This window comes from Panthera onca, chromosome D3 (genome assembly GCF_046562875.1).
Source record: "Panthera onca isolate mPanOnc1 chromosome D3, mPanOnc1 haplotype 2, whole genome shotgun sequence".
In the NCBI taxonomy this organism is placed as follows: domain Eukaryota; kingdom Metazoa; phylum Chordata; class Mammalia; order Carnivora; family Felidae; genus Panthera; species Panthera onca.
This window is the reverse complement of record NC_138350.1, coordinates 31,114,145-31,131,677: the sequence shown is the minus strand read 5'-3', so window position 1 is coordinate 31,131,677 and position 17,533 is coordinate 31,114,145. Positions and strand designations below refer to the sequence as shown.

The 17,533-nt window shown below is 37.1% G+C and overlaps 1 protein-coding gene across 7 annotated transcripts in view; it reads left to right on the top strand.

Annotated features, from left to right (window-relative positions):
• Positions 1-17,533, top strand: part of CEP192 (centrosomal protein 192) — a 130,495-nt gene that overhangs the window by 38,621 nt on the left and 74,341 nt on the right. For 4 of the 7 annotated variants that reach the window (XR_014135871.1, XM_060613175.3, XM_060613173.3 and 1 more), the window contains exons 11-14: positions 7,805-8,165; positions 8,620-8,763; positions 15,649-15,713; positions 16,366-16,575. Coding sequence is in view for 6 of the 7 variants with exons in the window: in XM_060613175.3 (XP_060469158.3) it covers positions 7,805-8,165; positions 8,620-8,763; positions 15,649-15,713; positions 16,366-16,575 (780 nt within the window). In the remaining variant the exon portion in view is untranslated. Of the gene's footprint in view, positions 1-6,902; positions 6,969-7,804; positions 8,166-8,619; positions 8,764-15,648; positions 15,714-16,365; positions 16,576-17,533 lie in introns of those variants that run through there. The other 3 variants (XM_078435466.2, XM_078435465.2, XM_060613177.3) reach the window with 3 other exon arrangements.

The following is a 17,533-nucleotide window of genomic DNA, read 5'->3' as shown; positions in this document are numbered from 1 at the left end:
GCCTGATGCAGGGCTTGATCTCACGACCTTGAGATCATGACCTGAGCTGGAATCAAGAGACAGATGCTTAACCAACTGAGCCACCTAGTTGCCCCTTTATTTTTTTATTTCTAACTTTATGGGCTTTTATAATCAGTATTTGGTCTGAAAAATCTAACCTTTCTAAATGTTTTGGATAAAGGTATATTTATATGTGTATTTCATGGACATAAGAAAAATGAAAACTAAAAGCTCTTTTTTGAGGAATGTTTAGTTTTAAAAAGCTATTAGGCTATTTAGTGTATTAATCAGTTTCTCTATGATCACTTTTATTTTTATGTAGTAGATGTATCAATTCCAGAAAAGATAAATCAAAGTCTCCAATTTTAATTGAATTTTTTCCTTTATGTACTTCTCTCCAATATTTATTGCATATAAGATTATAGATTTTATAACCTATTATAACCTATTTGATAAGAGTGTACCTTTTTTAGTAATTCTGTCCTTTTATCCTGTTACTGCTTCTAATCTTAAATTGTCCTTTGTATATTAGTATTGATACCTTTGCTTTTTCTATATTTTGTGTATGCTTGTTATCTTTTCCATCCCTTTTACATTTTTCTTTATCGTTTGTTTAGAGAGCTTTTTATATATAGCATGTAGCTAGGTTTACTTTTTTAATGTACTCTGGCGGTCTTTTTTTTTTTTTAATTTTTTTTTTTTTAAGTTTATTTATTTTTGACAGAGACAGAGTGCCAGCATGAGCTGGGGAAGGGCAGAGAGAGAGGGAGACACAGAATCCGAAGCAGGTTCCAGGCTCTGAGCTGTCAGCACAGAGCCCAATGCAGGGCTTGAACTCATGAACCGTGAGATCATGACCTGGGCCGAAGTCGGATGCTTAACCAACTGAGCTACCCAGGTGCCCCAAAACTCTGGTAGTCTATCTTTTAATGAGCTAGTTAATCCTTTAATACTTACTGTAATTATTGATATTCTTGATTTTATTCTTACATTTACTTCATTTAATATTTATTTTATCATTTTCAAAAATTTTATTGCATTATTTATCCCTGCTCTCCCCTTCACTTCTTCCCATCTTTCCTCTTTATACATTTGGCCTTTCTTTGCATTTTCATTGATTCTCAGATCCACATTTTTCATATTTTAACACTTCTGAAATCAATATGTTTCTTACACTTACTAGTATGTCATAGCTTAGTGTTCTCTTTCTTAGTGGCACATACAGTAATGGTAAATCTTTAAATCAATGGTTAGATTCTATGAGGGATGCTGTTTTTCCCTTATTTGGAGGGCATTCATATATTTTTCAGCCATTATTTGAGATGATATCACCACCAGAGTGCTTTGTTGCCTGTTTGTTTCCCTTAGATGCCAATAAGGTAGGACTTTGAAATACTTTAATTACCTCCTTTCAAAACCCCACCTCCTAAGAGAACTTTGGATTGCTTTTACTTTTTCTTTTCTTGTCACATTTCCTAACTCTTAAGTTTTGCTGAGAGAGTTACGCTGTCAAAATATTAACAAAAACCAATTTTGTGTTTAGGTTTGAAAACTGTCAAAGCAGCTGCATTTGTGCTTGTATTGTTTATTATCAGATCACAGCAAGGGAGCTGTTCTGCTGCATAGGGAACTCTGACTTGGAAACAAGTCATTATGAAATAGTGTAGTACCAGGCATGTATGTGAGTTGACAGGGTGGCTGTCTGAGACCCCATGCCGCTGCCCTATTGAGCCCAGGCAGGATTCTGACATAGAGGCTGCCAGTCAAAATCCCACAGCCCAAGAAGCTACCTGGTCCCTGGCTCCGACCCCGTACTTTGGTCAGACTGCCTCTCTTCCCATCCAACCCTCTCTCCCCCCCACCCCAACCTCTCCTCAGAGCCCCACACCCTAGGTGAGTCCTAGGTCCCTTCTCACTTCACACACAATGCCTAGCTGCCACCTTTGCCCTGTTGGCTCCTCAGCCAAGCACAAAAAGGGTTCAGGTGCATTTCATCAGATGGTGCAGTGATTCTGGAGACTATCATTTGGCTGCGTTCCTACTTCAAGACTCTTTTAAGTAGCTTTCCTGAGGGGATAGGTAGTTTCCAACATTCTGACATTTCTTTTTTTTTTTCTTTTTTTAAAATTGAAGTAGAAATACAAGATTATATTGATTTCAGGTGTACAACATAGTGATTTGACAATTATATGTGTCGTGAAATGCTCACCTTATAAGTGTAGTTACCATCTGTCACCATACAAAGTTTTTACAATATTATTGACTGTATTTCCTATGTAGTACTTTTATCCCTGTGACTTATTTAATTACTGGAAGTCTGTATCTCTTATTTTAAAAAAAAAAATTTTTTTTTTCTTGACGTTTTATTTATTTTTGAGACAGGGAGAGACAGAGCATGAACAGGGGAGGGTCAGAGAGAGGGAGACACAGAATCTGAAACAGGCTCCAGGCTCTGAGCTGTCAGCACAGAGCCCGATGTGGGGCTCAAACTTCCAGAACACGAGATCATGACCTGAGCCGAAGTCGGCCGTTCAACCGACTGAGCCACCCAGGCGCCCCAAGGAAGTCTGTATCTCTTAAACCCCTTCACCTTTTTTACCCATCATCCCTCTACCCCTCTGGCAATTACCTGTTTTTTTTCTCTGTATTTATGAGTCTGTTTCTGTTTTGTTTATTCATTTGTTTTGTTTTTTAGACTCCACAAAGAAGTGAAATCATACAGTATTTGTTTTTTTCTGACTTATTTTACTTAGCATAGTGGTCTCTAGGTCCATTCATGTTGTCACAAATGGCAAAATCTTTTCTATAGCTGAGTGATATTCCTGTGTGTGTGTGTGTGTGTGTGTGTGTACTACATGTTCATTATCCATTTATCTATTGATGCACACCTAAGTTGCTTCTGTATCTTGGCTATTGTAAATAATGCTGCAGTAAACATGGAGGGTGCATGTATCTTTTTGAATTAGTATTTTCATTTTCTTTGAATAAATGCCCAACAGTGGGATTACCAGATCATATGGTATTTCTATTTTTAATTTTTTGAGGAACTTCCATACTATTTTCCATAGGGGCTATACCAATTTACATTCGCACCAACAGTGCACAACATCCACATCCTTGCCAACACTTGCTTCTTGTGTTTTATATTTTAGCCATTCTGACAGGTGTGAGGTGATATCTCCTCATGGTTTTGATCTGCATTTCCCTGATAATGAATCATGTTAAGCATCTTTTCATGTGTCTGTGGGCCATTTGTATGTCTTCTTTGTAGAAATATCTGTTCATGTCTTCTTCCCATTTTTCCATTGGATTGTTTGAGATTTTTTGAGTGTTGAGTTTTAGGAGTTCTTATATATTTTGGATATTAACCCCTAATTGGATATATGACTTATTTATATCTTCACCCATTCAGTAGGTTCCCTTTTCATTTTGTTGATTGTTTCCTTCACTGTGCAAAAGCTGTTTAGTGTCATGTAGTTCTAATTGCTTACTTTTCTTTTGATTCCTTTGCCTGAGGAAACAGATCCAGAAGAATATTGTGAAGGCTGATATCTAAGAGATTATTGCTTATGTTTTCCTCTAGATTTTATGGTTTCAGGTACATTTAGGTCTTCAATTCATTTTGAGTTTATTTTTGTATATAGTGAAAGAAAGTGGTCCAGTTTCATTCTTTTGCATGTAGCTGTCCAGTTTTTTCAACACTGTTTATTGAAGAGATTGTTGTTCTCCAATGTATATTCTTTCCTCTTTTGTCATAGATTAATTGACCATATAAGCATGGGCTTATTTGTAGACTCTGTTCTGTTCCACTGATCTCTGTGTCTGTTTTTGTGCCTGTACCATAACTTTTTTTTTTTTTTTTAGAGAACATGTGCATGTGAGCATGAGCAGGGAGGGAGGGGCAGAGGGAGAGAGAGAATCTTAAGCAAGCTCCACACCCAGCACAGAGCCCGAAATGGGGTCAGTCTCATGACTGTGAGATCATGACATGAGCCAAAATCAAGCATCAGATGCTTAACTGACTGAGCTGCCCCTTGTAACTATTTTTTTTTTTTTAGCATTAACTGTTTTGATTACTATAGCTTTGTAGTATAGTTTGAAATCTGGGATGGTGATACCTCCAGCTTTGTTCTTCTGTCTCAACATTGCTTTGGTTATTTGGGGACTTTTATGTTCCATACAAATTTTAGGATTATTTTTTCTAGTTCTGTAAAAAATATTATTGGTATTTTGATAGGTATTGCATTAAATGTGTAAATTGCTTTGAGTAGTATGGACATTTTAACAATATTCTTCCAGTCCATGAATATAGTTTACCTTCTATTTATTTATTTGGATCATCTTTCTTTTCTTTCTTTTTTCTTTTTTTTTTATTTTAGAGAGAAAGTGTGAGTGGGGGAGAAGGGCAGAGGGAAAGAGAGAGAGAGAGAGAGAGACTGAGAGCAAGAGAGAGAGAGAGAGGGAGGGAGAAAATCTTAAGCAGGCTTCATACCGAGCATGGAGCCTGATGCAGGACTTGATCCCATGACTCTGGGATCATGACCCGAACCAAAATCAAGAATTGGACATTCAGCTTACTGAGCTACCTGGCACCCCTCTTTCATTGGTATCTTATAAGTTTTCAAAGTATAGATCTTTCACTTCCTTGCTTAAATTTATTCCTAGATATTTTATTCTTTCTGATGATATTGTAAATAGGATTTTAAAAACTTTCTCTTTCTGCTACTTATCATTATTAGTACTGAAACAGAACCAATTTCTGTATATTAATTTTGTATCCTGCAACTTCACTAAATTTATTAGTTTTAATAGTTTTTGGTGGAATCCTTAGAGCTTTCTATCCATAGTATTATGTCATGTGAAAATAGTGACAGTTTTGTTTCCTTTTCAATCTGGATGCCTTTTGTTCCATTTCTTGTCTGATTACTGGGCTAGGACTTCTAATACTGTGTTGAATAAAAGTGGTAAGAGTGGACATCCTTGTCTTTTTCCTGATCTTTGAGGAAAAGCTTTAAGCTTTTCACTACTGAGTATGATTTAGTTGGGGGTTTATTATATATTATGTTCGAGTATGTTCCCTCTAAACCCACTTTGTTGAGAGTTTTTATCATGAGTAGATATTGAATTATGTCAAATACTTTTTCTGCATCTGTTGAGATAATTGTATGATTTTTATCCTTCATTCTGTTAATGTGGTGTATCATGTTGATTGATTTATGAATATTCAGCCATCCTTGCATACCTGGAATAAATTACATCTGATTGTAATAAATGTGTTGTTGAATTTGGCTTGCTAATATTTTGTTAAGGATTTTTGTATCTATGTTTATCAGGGATATGAGTCTACAGTTTTGGTGTCAGGTTAATGCTGGTTTTGTGGAATGAACTTGGAAGCATTCCTTCTTCTAGTTTTTGAAAGAGTTTGGGAAGAATGGGTGTTAACTCTTCTTTAAGAGAATTTATCAGTGAAGCTATCTAGTCCTAGATATTTGCTTGTGGGGAATTTTTTGATTACTGACTAATTTGTTGCTAGTAATCAGTCTGTTTAGATTTTCTATTTCTTCCTGATTCAGTTGGAAGATGTTTCTAGAAATTAATTCATTTCTTCCAGGTTGTCCAGTTTGTTGGATTATAATTTTTCATAGTATTCTCTTTTTTTTTTTTTTTTTTTTTTTTAATTTTTTTTTTCAACGTTTTTTATTTATTTTTGGGACAGAGAGAGACAGAGCATGAACGGGGGAGGGGCAGAGAGAGAGGGAGACACAGAATCGGAAACAGGCTCCAGGCTCCGAGCCATCAGCCCAGAGCCTGACGCGGGGCTCGAACTCACGGACCGCGAGATCGTGACCTGGCTGAAGTCGGACGCTTAACCGACTGCGCCACCCAGGCGCCCCATCTTATAATCCTTTGTATTTCTGTGGTGTCAGTTGTAACTGCTTTCATTTCTGATTTTATTTATTTGAGTTCTTTCTCTTTTATCTTGATAAGCCTGGCTAAAGGTTTATCAGTTTTCTTTATCTTTTGAGAACCAACTCAGTTTCATTGATACTATCTATTGTTTTTTTTAATTTCTGTTTCATTCTGGTTCTTTTTTACTCTTTGCTAGTATTCTATATGAAAAATAGTTATGTCTTTAAATGGCATTTCTTTGTCGTCTTTTTTTTTCTGTTGTAATATTCATATTTTAAGTATTGTTTTTATAAGCTTTCTATGTTAAAGAGATATTTTGATCCTTATGCATTTTATGTATTTATTTACTCATTTGCCAAACAATAGAAATTTATTTTCTCACATTTCTAGAGAATTCAGAGATTAAGGTTTCAGTGGGGTTGGTTTCTCCTTGTGCTTCTCTCCTTGCCTTATAGATGGACTTTTTCTCCCTGTGTCTTCAAGATGGTCTTCCCTCTCCCAGTCCTTATGCATTTTTAGACTTTTATGTTTGTATTAGTTTCCTAGGGCTGCTGGAACCTTAGCCTGCAACAAGAGAAATGTAGTCTCACATTCTAGAGGCCCAAAATTGGAAATCAGGGTATTGGAAGGGATAAGCTCCCTCCAAAGGCTCCTCTTCTTGCCTCTTCCAGCAGCTAATGGCTCCTGGTTTTCTTTGCTTGTGGCAGCATCACTTGAATATTTGCCTTCCTCTTTACATGGCCTTTCTCTCAGTGTCTCTGTATCCTGCTAAAATCTTTTTTCTCTTATAAGGACACCGCTCACTGGGTTAAAGGCCCATTCTAACTCCAGGATGGTCTTATTTCAAGATCCTTAATTTAACTTAATCTGCAAAGACCCAGATTCCAAATAAGGTTACAATTTACGGGACCTGGGGTTAAGGCTGGGAAATTTTTAACCCAGGAGAGTGTTATACTTAGATGTTATCCACTAAAGACTTTAAAACTATTCATCTCTATTTTCTCCTAGCACTTTTGCATCTAAATGTTTAAGCCGTCTGGAATTTATTTTGATATAAGGTAGGATGTAAGTTTATTTTTTGTAAGACATTTTTGGAAGATCACCCAGTTAGTAAGTGCTGGCAGTAGGATTTAAACCTATGACTTTATTTCAAAGTCAGCATCTTTTCTTTTATGTAGAACTACCTGCTTTTAGTATTTTAACTTCAAAAAACTTGTGAGGTTGTTTTTGTCATCATACATCTCATGACAGAAAAGACTGCTCTTACAGGTTTTATTGGCACTTGAAATTACAGTGGTAGCTGGATTTCTAAAAGTATTGTAGGCATTTGGGCTCTTTTTCAGCAGTTGTTATTCTAGGAAAGAATAAGAAATGCCATTTGGGAAAGTATGTCAGAGAGCATGGTTTTGAGGCGCTGGCTTAATTTGCCTTGTCTGATGCAGTTGTTATTTGGCACCTCATGGGCATCTGTAGTATATGCTATTTTACTCCTGTTAAAAGATATTAGTACACCTGTTTTCAAGGGATGTTACTCATATTAATTTTATGAGTCTGGTCACATTAATGGGCTTGCCATGCTTTTAGAGAGTTTTAGTGGTAATTATAAGAGTTGAAACTGATATTTCTAATGTCCTGTAATATAATGAACATGTTGAGCTCACTTTTGGTATCTGAATCTGTTGATAGACGTTTGCAATGACCACGGCATGAATTTTGGTTTTGGTATATTGCTTAAAATTGGTTCATACGTAGTCTAATAGAATACAGTGAACACTATATAGTCTGATGCTTTACATAATAACCATTTACATCTACTACGTAATTTTTTCCCATAAAGTTTGGAATGAGTCATGAAAAACAAAACTTATGGCTGCTTTGTTATTCATTTTTAAAGGAGAGCGTAAGAGAAGAAGTTCCTGTGAAGACTATCAGGGCTACTAATGCGAAATTTAACCCTGTTTATTTTCATGACACAAATGCCAGTGAAGGTGATTTTGATGTAATGGACCCTTTAAAGCTGGAGGCCAGGTCTCTTCATCAAAATAAGCACTTGGCATCTGGTTCAAAAACAGTTTTACCTATGGATAGATGTTTAGACACGGAGACTCCTAAAGTGTCCATTCAAAAATATACGGACAGAGCATCTTTGAAGCCTGTTAGTGACAATGAAATTAATTCCACTGATACTCTTCAGTCACCAACAAGTGAAAGAAGGACATGTGAATGTTACAAGTCCACTGAAAAGAGTAAAGAGCGTAAGTAGGTTTTATTTTTCTTCAAATTTTTATTTAAATTCTAGTTAGTTAACGTATAGTGTAGTAAGAAGGCTTAAAAAAATAAAGATGTATAAAATGTTTATACAATAGAGTATATTTTCAAGGGGAACTTGCCTAATCTTTCATATTAAAATATTTAAGTGTTTTATGGATTAAAAATTATATCTTTACTTACAGATCTGGTAGACATACACTATTTTAAGTCTTAGTTTTCTTTTTCTTTTTCCCTCATTCTCCATTATAGATTTCTCCTGGGGTTAAGGTCAGCTTTTCCACCATTGGAGGACTCTTGTGGGAATGGATTCTTTTTTTAAACTAGTTTTGGGTAGATTTCAATACTGTTGATACCTAAGATAAGTCAACTAAGTAAAATTATTTCAGAATATTGTATCATTTTGTTGCATATGTCATTGTATATTTTTGGATTTTTTAGAAATAGATCTGCCACAGAGTGTGGTCTATCAAAATGAAGAGGGCAGATGGGTCACTGACCTTGCATATTATACATCTTTTAATAAGGAACAAGTTTTAAATATGGCTCTAACTGATGAGATGAATGAAGACTTCAGATCTGGTTGTAAGTGTATTGATAACCACCTTATTATCCCATTTTCATTGTTTTTAATGGTGTTCTGAGATTACTCTGTATATATTGGTTGGCCACATCAAATCATTTTTGGACTATACATTTGAACCCTGAACAATGTGAGGAATAAGGGGTGCCAGCTCCTTGCGTCATTGAAAATCTGTGTATAACTTTTGACTTTCCAAAATCTTAACTACCAGCAGCCTACTGGTTACCAAAAGCCTTAAGTGATAACATTGTCTATTAACATATATTTTGTGTGTTACATGTATTATATACTGTTTTCTTATAATAAGATAAGCTAGAGAAAAGAAAATGTTAATAAGAAAATCATAAGAGGGCACCTGGGTGGCTCAGTCAGTTGAGCGTCCGACTTCCACTCAGGTCACGATCTCACGGTTCATGAGTTCGAGCCCCACAGTGGGCTAGCTGCTGTTAGCCTGTTAGTGTATAGCCCACTTTGGATCCTCCTTTCCCCTCTCTCTGTCCCTCCCCCACTTGCACGCTCTCAAAAATAAATAAACATTTTCAAAAGATATTTAAAAAAAAGAAAAAAAATCATAAGGAAAACACATTTATAGCACTGTACTTTCTATATTGAAAAAAAAAATCTGTGTGTAAGTGGACCTGTGCAGTTCAAACCTATGTTGTGCAATAGTCAACTGTAATACTGAGCTTTTCAGCTGTTTTTATAGGAACAAAGGCTTGAGTTAGTGCTAACCATTGCAGAATGAGCTGAGCCTTTTCTTTAAGCAAGGACAGTGAGTCAGACTATCATTCTTTTACATCAGTTTAGAACCTTCATATGACAGAGTTGGAAGGGACCTTAGGGTTACATTCTCACTTTTTTTTTTCCTTAAAGATTTTTTTAAGTAATCTCTACACTCAACATGGGGCTTGAACTTTTAACTCCCAGATCAAGAGTCATATGGTCTACCAAGTGAGTCAGCTGGGTGCCCCAGTTTACATTCTCACTTTTTTTATTTTTATTTTTAACGTTATTTGAGAGAGGGAGGGAGAGAGAGACAGGAAGAGAGAGAGAGAGAAAGAGAGAATCCCAAGCAGGCTCCATGCTGTCAGCACAGAGCTTGACTTGGGGTTTGAATTCATAAACCATGAGATCATGACCTAAACTGAAATTGAGAGTCAGATGCTTAACTGACTGAGCCACCCAGGCACCCCTACATTCTCACTTTTAAAATCCTGTCTTGAACAAAAATATTTTGATAAGTGAACAGTTGCAAAATCCATTTTAGAGTAAAACGTAAGAAATGTAGAAATGATGGGAGAAAGGTGACAGAAAAGATAAATCTCAAAGGATGAGAGCATTAGGAATATCAGCTAGGTTTCTTGATTAGCAGAATCTCTGACCATGCAAGGAAAAACCGAGTTAGGTCTGCAGTACATATGACACATGGCATTTTGAGCCTTAGGTTATGGAGATGCTCTGCCACTGAGGCCTCCAGTGCCTGAGCACCTCTAAACCTGCCATGAGGAAAGGCATTCAGTGGCCTGTCAAGCCTGTTCTTATATATTTATTTATCTATCTATCTATCCATCCATCCATCCATCCATACATACATAATACATACTTTAGAGTGTGCATGCATGAGCCCAGGAGAGAGGCAGAGGGAGAGTGAGAGAGAATCCCAAGCAGGCTCCACGCTCAGCACAGAGCCTGACGTAGTGACTTGATCCATGACCCTGGGATCATGACCTGAGCCAAAATCAAGAGTCAGATGCTCAACCAAATGAGTCACCTAGGCTCCCCAAGCCTAGTCTTATTTTTCATAGCCTCAGAACATGCCACAGGAAGAAGTTATTCTAACTGGTGCTTGTACTAAGCTCCTCTTAAACTTCTAATGATGGGAATGGTGGAGATAAATAAGGCATTTTTCCAGCCTTTAAGCAATTGTTCATCAGTCAAGAGGGATAAGACAAGAATGTAAAACAACAGTCAGTATCATAAGAAACACAAACTAAATGGTTTTGGAGTTTAGAGCAGAAAAAACTTTTGTGTGTGAGTGGGTGAGAGGGATTTCATATAGGAGGTGGCTTTTGAGGTAAGAGTTTGAAGAGGTAGATGTTTGAGGGCATGAGATATTCCAAATGGATAGAAAACCTAATGAAAGACAATGAAATGAGGAAGTCTGGGTATGTTTTGAGACTGGCAGATAGTCTAATGTAGCTAGCATTTATGACAAGATATAGGAAGGGGAGAGTAATAAAAGGTGAAGAGGTGAAGCTAGAAAGGTATAAAGTAGGGCCAGGGAGTGGGTTGAGCTTTGACTACCATGTTGGAGTTGAGGCTTGTGTGGTAAGCAGTAGGTAGCCACTGAAGACTTGATTATCCAACTACCTTTGTGAGTCATCTTCTGGTACTGATGGACAGTTGAGTGGGAGATTCCTTAGGATGTTGTAGAAATCTAGGTGTCACAGAATGAAAAGCAAACAGCTGGTGAAAGACCTGGCAATAAAATGGTTAGGATTTGGTGACTGGATTTCAGGAGATAGTAGGAAGGCAAGAAAAGATTGAAGTTTGTGGTCTGAGTTATTTGGGAAAATGGCAATACCATGAACTGAGATGGGAAAATCAGAAGAGATTGTAGAATTTTGGATAATTGTGGTTTGTGGTGGAGATATTCGGTAGTTGGAAGTATAAACCAGGAATTGGAAGTTAAGTTACAGCTAAAGCTTGCTCAATGACATCTTGATTTAGGAAGAACAAGGGGGTACAGACTGGATAGTGGATAGTTGTACAGCATGGAGCCCAGTGTGGGGCTAGAACTCACGAACTATGAGATCATGACCTGAGCCGAAATCAAGAGTTGGAGGCTTCACTGACTGAGCCACCCAGGCGCCCCTAAAATAAATTCTTTAATTCCAAGACATAGAAAAGCATATAAAATATTCTGACATTTGCATCACTTAGAAAGTGAGTGGTCATGGAATTCTCATGTGCAACTGGTGGGAATGTAAAGTGATAGAACCATTTCGGAAACTTGTCTAGCAGGAGCTTTTGGAGGTGAACTTTATGAACTTCATACTTGAGGACCCAGTAATTCTGCACCAGAGTTATATATCCAGTGTACAGGTATATGGTTAACCAAAAGATCTACACTGAAATATTCATAGCAGCATTATATGTTTATCTCCAAATTAGAAACTCCCTAATTCTCATTAATGATAGAATGGATTGTGTTTATTCATACATTGGAGTGCTATGTAGCAATGGGAATAAGTGATGTGTAGCTACTTGCAGCAACATGCATGAATTTCATATGTATGTAGGATGAAATAAGGCAGACTAAGGATACCTGCTATGTAGATCTATTTGTATATATTTTAAATGTACCCTGCCCTGTGGAGTAAGGATAGTAGTTACCCTTGGATGGGCATGTAGTGATGAGAAGGAAGCTCGAGGGGCCTTTTGGGGTGCTAGTAGAGTTCTCTTTCTTCGTCTGGGGTACTGATCTGGCTATACAGTTGTGTTTATTGAGTTGTACACTTATATATACTTTTCATATGTATATTGTGCTTTGGTGAATAGTTTTTAAAAATTAGTGATCAAACTGAGAAAAAATATTTGCTATTCATGTTACAGATTAAGGCCCATTTTCCTAGTAGTAAATAGTTCTAACAAACAATAAGAAAAAGACTAGCTACTCAATGTAGAATTGGGCAAAGGTTGTAAACAAAATTTATGGAAAATGAAATGAAAATGGTTGTTAAATATTCCAAAAAAGTTCACGGAATTTACTCATGGAAAGAAATGCAGAGTAAAACCACTCCGTGATACTATTTTTCAGTTATTTCATTGACAGTGATCTAAAAATTTGGTACTATAACTATGTTGGCAACAGTGTGAAGAAAACAGGTATTATAGTACTTTAATAGGCACAGCATGTAGGTAGAGCAGTATTACAGCATCTAACAAAGTTACAAATGTACATACCAAACAGTTCTTTTGGGAACTTATTCTTCAATTATACTTGCAGAAATGGTATGTGATGTATGTGCAAGGTTATTACTTATACATTGTTTATAATCACAAAAGGTTGGAAGCAATGTGGATGTACAAAACAGGACTAACTAAATAAGGTACATCCATATAAGGAAATACATTGTGGTCATTAAAAAAATGGAAAAGGGCTCTTTAGGTGCTAGTATGGAGTAATCACTAAAATAAATTCTTTTTTTTTTTTAAGTTTATTTATTTTTGAGGGAGCGAGCACGCACGGGGGTACAGAGACAGAGGGGGAGGTGGAATCCCAAGCAGGCTTTATCTACACTGTCAGCACGGAGCCCAGTGTGGGGCTAGAACTCTTGAACTATGAGATCATGACCTGAGCTGAAATCAAGAGTTAGCGCTTAACTGACTGGTGCCCCTAAAATAAATTCTTTAATTCCCAGACATAGAAAAGCACATAAAATATTCTGAAATTTGTGTAAAAAGGTGGAAGAAGGGAGGACACACATATTTGTAAATACATAAAATGGAAAGATTTTTTAAAAAGAAAGAAATGGATTGCAAGAATCCCTAGCTACTTGAACTCAAAAAGCAAATAGAGGGGCGTCTGGGTGGCTCAGTTGGTTAAGCGTCTGACTTCGGCTCAGGTCATGATCTCACGGTTCGTGAGTTCGAGCCCCACATCGGGCTCTGTGCTGACAGCTCAGAGCCTGGAGCCTGTTTTGGATTCTGTGTCTCCCTCTGTCTCTGCCCTTCCCCTGTTAATGCTCTGTCTCTCTCTGTCTCAAAAATAAATAAACGTTAAAAAAAAAAAAAAAAAGCAAATAGATTCAAATCAGGATATCAGGAGCATTTTATCTATTGATTGCTTCTGGAGGTGTGGGATATGGGGTCAGGGATGAGGGGGAGACTTTTCAGTGTTGTATTCCCTTTTATGTCTTTGGTTAACTTCTGAAAACTCTTGTACACATGTGTACCTTTGCATTTTGAACTGTGTGGGTACGTTACTATTAAAGGAAAACTAAAATAAAAGAGATGTTTAACGAAGCCATCCTTGTGGTTCGGGAATAAACAATAATGAGCAGGTTGGAAAGGATAAGTAGCATGGATGGTAAAGAAATGGAGAAAATGATTATGGAAAACTATGGAAAAAAGTTTGATGGAAGGGAAGAAAGGATGAACTGGGTCAGGAAATCAGGGTCAGGGGAGCTGAATGCAGTGGAAGCATTTTTATAAGAAAGAGGAAGGGAATTTTGAAAATGTAAGAGGAGATATAATTCAGAAGAGGAAGGTGGGACCAAGGCGTAATTTCATGTCAGAATCATTTGAAACGAAAATTTATCTACTTAACAAACTTTATTCAGGAAGTTTACTTAAGAGATACGACTCCCTCTGCCCCATTTCTGTCTTACCCCTCTCTGACAGCTCCATGTATCTGATTCACTACATCACTTCAGCTTATGGCCTAGGATTTAAACATGGCCTGAGGCCTGTGATATATGTGCTGCTTCAAATTTTAGCAACTAACGTATTCAGGAGATATTTGAAAGGACTGGTTGAGATTTGGCAAAGAATTGGGCATAGAGTCTTATAAAAAATGAAGTTTTTTCATAATTGCTGACTGATTTGTGATGAGCATTCAAGGTAATGGTACTGTAGATTTTTCTTTAATTGAAGAATCTCTTAAAGTACAGGGAAAAAGTACTTAGGGATATGATAAACAGCTTTTGGAACTGTTTACTTAATGATTTAAAGAACATTCAGTATTTACCTCATTGAAGTAAATTGTTTTTCTGGGTTACCTTCATTAGGCCTGATTTCCTACTTTCCCTTCTTTGGCTGTTACATTTGGTTGACTGATACTTTTATGTTTTAAGGCAATGGTTTTTAACTTATTTGGAGTCATGGGCCCTACAGAGAATCTTCATAGAAAAACTTTTATGTGAAAGATTATATTTTTCATGTGATTTTGAGAGTTTCATGGTTGTCTTCATACCCATTCATAGACTGATAAGTTAAGGATGTGTTTTATAAAAAATGATGGGCTCACAAGGTAAAGGATGAACACTGTCCTAACAAGTAAGGATCTGAGCTATCTCTCATGTTCTTCTTTTCCTGATTGGAAATATTCTCCTGTTTCTATTTTCATTTGGTCTCTCAAGGTATTAATGTTGAACTGTCGGGTTTCCAAAAGGGCAGTTTGGATCTGATTAGCCCCTGATAGATAATGAGAGAGGGGGACATCTCTGTTGTTTGGGCCATGGTGGACACTTCTGGATTGCATGCACCCTTCCCATTTCAGCCATTCTCCTGAAGTACCAGGCAGAGGCCCAGCCTGGGCAGCAGTCAGGCAGAGAGGTTTGAGGGCAGATGTTGGGTGACCACTTATTTCCAACTGTTCAGGCTGTGGGGTTTGCTGGGATGTGGAACTTTCCAGTCTAAAACTGAGACAGTCCTGGGCAAACAGGTGGTTGGGCACCCCAGCCCACCTCTTCACAATAAATTTAGAGAGTGGCTTGACGTCGTGATGGTTCAGATAAAATTTCACAGGTATTCATGGGCAGGTACCTTAAATCAGGTGTGTCAAAATCTTCAAAGGCTAAAGTTAATGTGAATCTTCTACAAATAAAAAGCTTACATTGTAAAGCCCCTTTGGTTAATTAAGTTAGGGCAAGTTAGTAACTGATAAAAACACTAATAGTAGAATGTTCATTACCAAAACTTAGAGAATCACAGACTTACATACTTAATACAGATGCATCAGTTGCATGATGAAAGCTTTCATATACTTTTTTTTCAAATTTATTTCTGTATTTCATCTTCCTAACTAGATAAGTTTTATTTATCTGTTGGTATTTAATTAGGCATTAGTATAATTTAATTATATAAACTGATTCTCTTTTAAGCTGAAGCATTGGATTTGATTGCACAAGATGAAGAGGAATTTAATAAAGAGCATCAATTTATGCAGGTTTGTATTTTATTGGCATTAACCAAAGTTTAAAATATACCTGTATTCTTTCTGGATAGATACATAGTTTTATAGAATTGTATCTTATTTGCTCATGTTTAGACAATTTCTGCTCTTTCCTTCATACCCTCAATTATTAATTGAAAAAGAACTGACATACTAAGTGTTTAATTCACTTAAAATCACCCTAATAGGCTTCAAAGATCTCTCTATAGTTTTTAACCATGTTTTTTTTAAAAAAATTTTTTTTTACATTTGTTTATTTTTGAGAGACAGAGACAGAACACAAGTGGGGGAGGGGCAGAGATAGAAGGAGACACAGAATCCGAAGCAGGCTCCAGGCTCTGAGCTGTCAGCACAGAGCACGATGTGGGGCTTGAACTCATGAACTGTGAGATCATGACCTGAGCTAAAGCTGGATGCTCAACCAACTGAGCCACCCAGGCGCCCCTTAACCATGTTTCAAAATGAAGTAATGCTATGTAAAGAAATTAAGCTGCTTTATTTATTAGCTGCTTGAGCTTGAGGTTTGTCCAAATTTTTAAAAAATTAAAATGCTTAAATTTTCTTAGTTAAATTTTTTTATTTTTGCATGTTAGAAAAACAGAAACCTTGCTGGGGAAATAAAATGAAACAATAACTTTCTCCCTAGGAAGAAAATATAGATGCCCAAAACACTTCAGCTGCACTAGGGGATACGTCTTGGGGAACTTCAATTAATTACAGTTTGTTGAGAAAATCACTTAGCACATCAGATTTGGACAAAGATGATGCCAGTTATTTACGCCTGTCTTTAGGAGAGTTCTTTGCTCAAAGATCTGAAGCTCTTGGTTGCCTTGGTGGTGGTTACAATGTGAAAAGAGTAAGTATGATACGTGCTACAAGTGGTTGAATTCACCAGACCTTATACTTGGAATGGTATGATGGTATTAGCTACAGCATAGTATCTTTACAGCAGGGATAGAATAGGGACATGTTAGGACTGTGGTAGATAGGTTAGGTTTTATAGTCGGTCAGACCCTGACTCCGGTCCTAGTTCTACCTTTTAACTAATTCTGTGACACGGAACAATTTATTTAACTCCTCTATGTCTTAATTTTCTAGTTTTTAAAATCCAGTGCTATTTTATAGGGTTTCATAAGAATTAAGTGTGATGGGACACACAAAGCAGTTAGCACCAAGATTAACTTGGAGTAAGTATTCAATACCTGGTAGTTGATGCTGCTATTGTTACATCATTAGTTGATGGGAAGAAATCGAGGATTGATATTTTCTTTAACCTCTTATCTGAAAACATGTTTTGAAATATAGGAATGTTTTTGTTTAATAAGTGGCAATACATGTAAAAATTTGAAAATGCAACAGTGGTAATTTCTATGAAGGATGCTAAGGAGAAGGAGTTGCTATAGCTGTGGTGGTCAGGGGTGGCCCCTGAGGAGATGTTACTGAGCTGGGACCTAAATGATGGGAAGGAGGCAGCTGCCAAAAGATATGGAGGCAGAGTGTTCCAAGCAAGGGGAGACCCTCTATGTGAAGGCTTGGAAGTAGGAACTAGAAGTGGCCTGTGGAGGATCAGAAAGCACAACAGTGGAGCTAATGTGAATGGGGGAGGGGGGTGGGGTGATTGAATGGTAGAAATTGGGCCAGATCATGTGGGATCCTTGTAGGACTTGGGTGCATCTGAAATGAACTGGGAAGAAGTGCTTAGAAGCAGGGAGCAACTTTGTCATGGTGCCAGCCTCATCTCCATGTGTGAAATGATGCTATTATATATGGAGCCTGGGTGGAGAGGGTCAGTGAACCAAAAAGGAGGAAGAGGC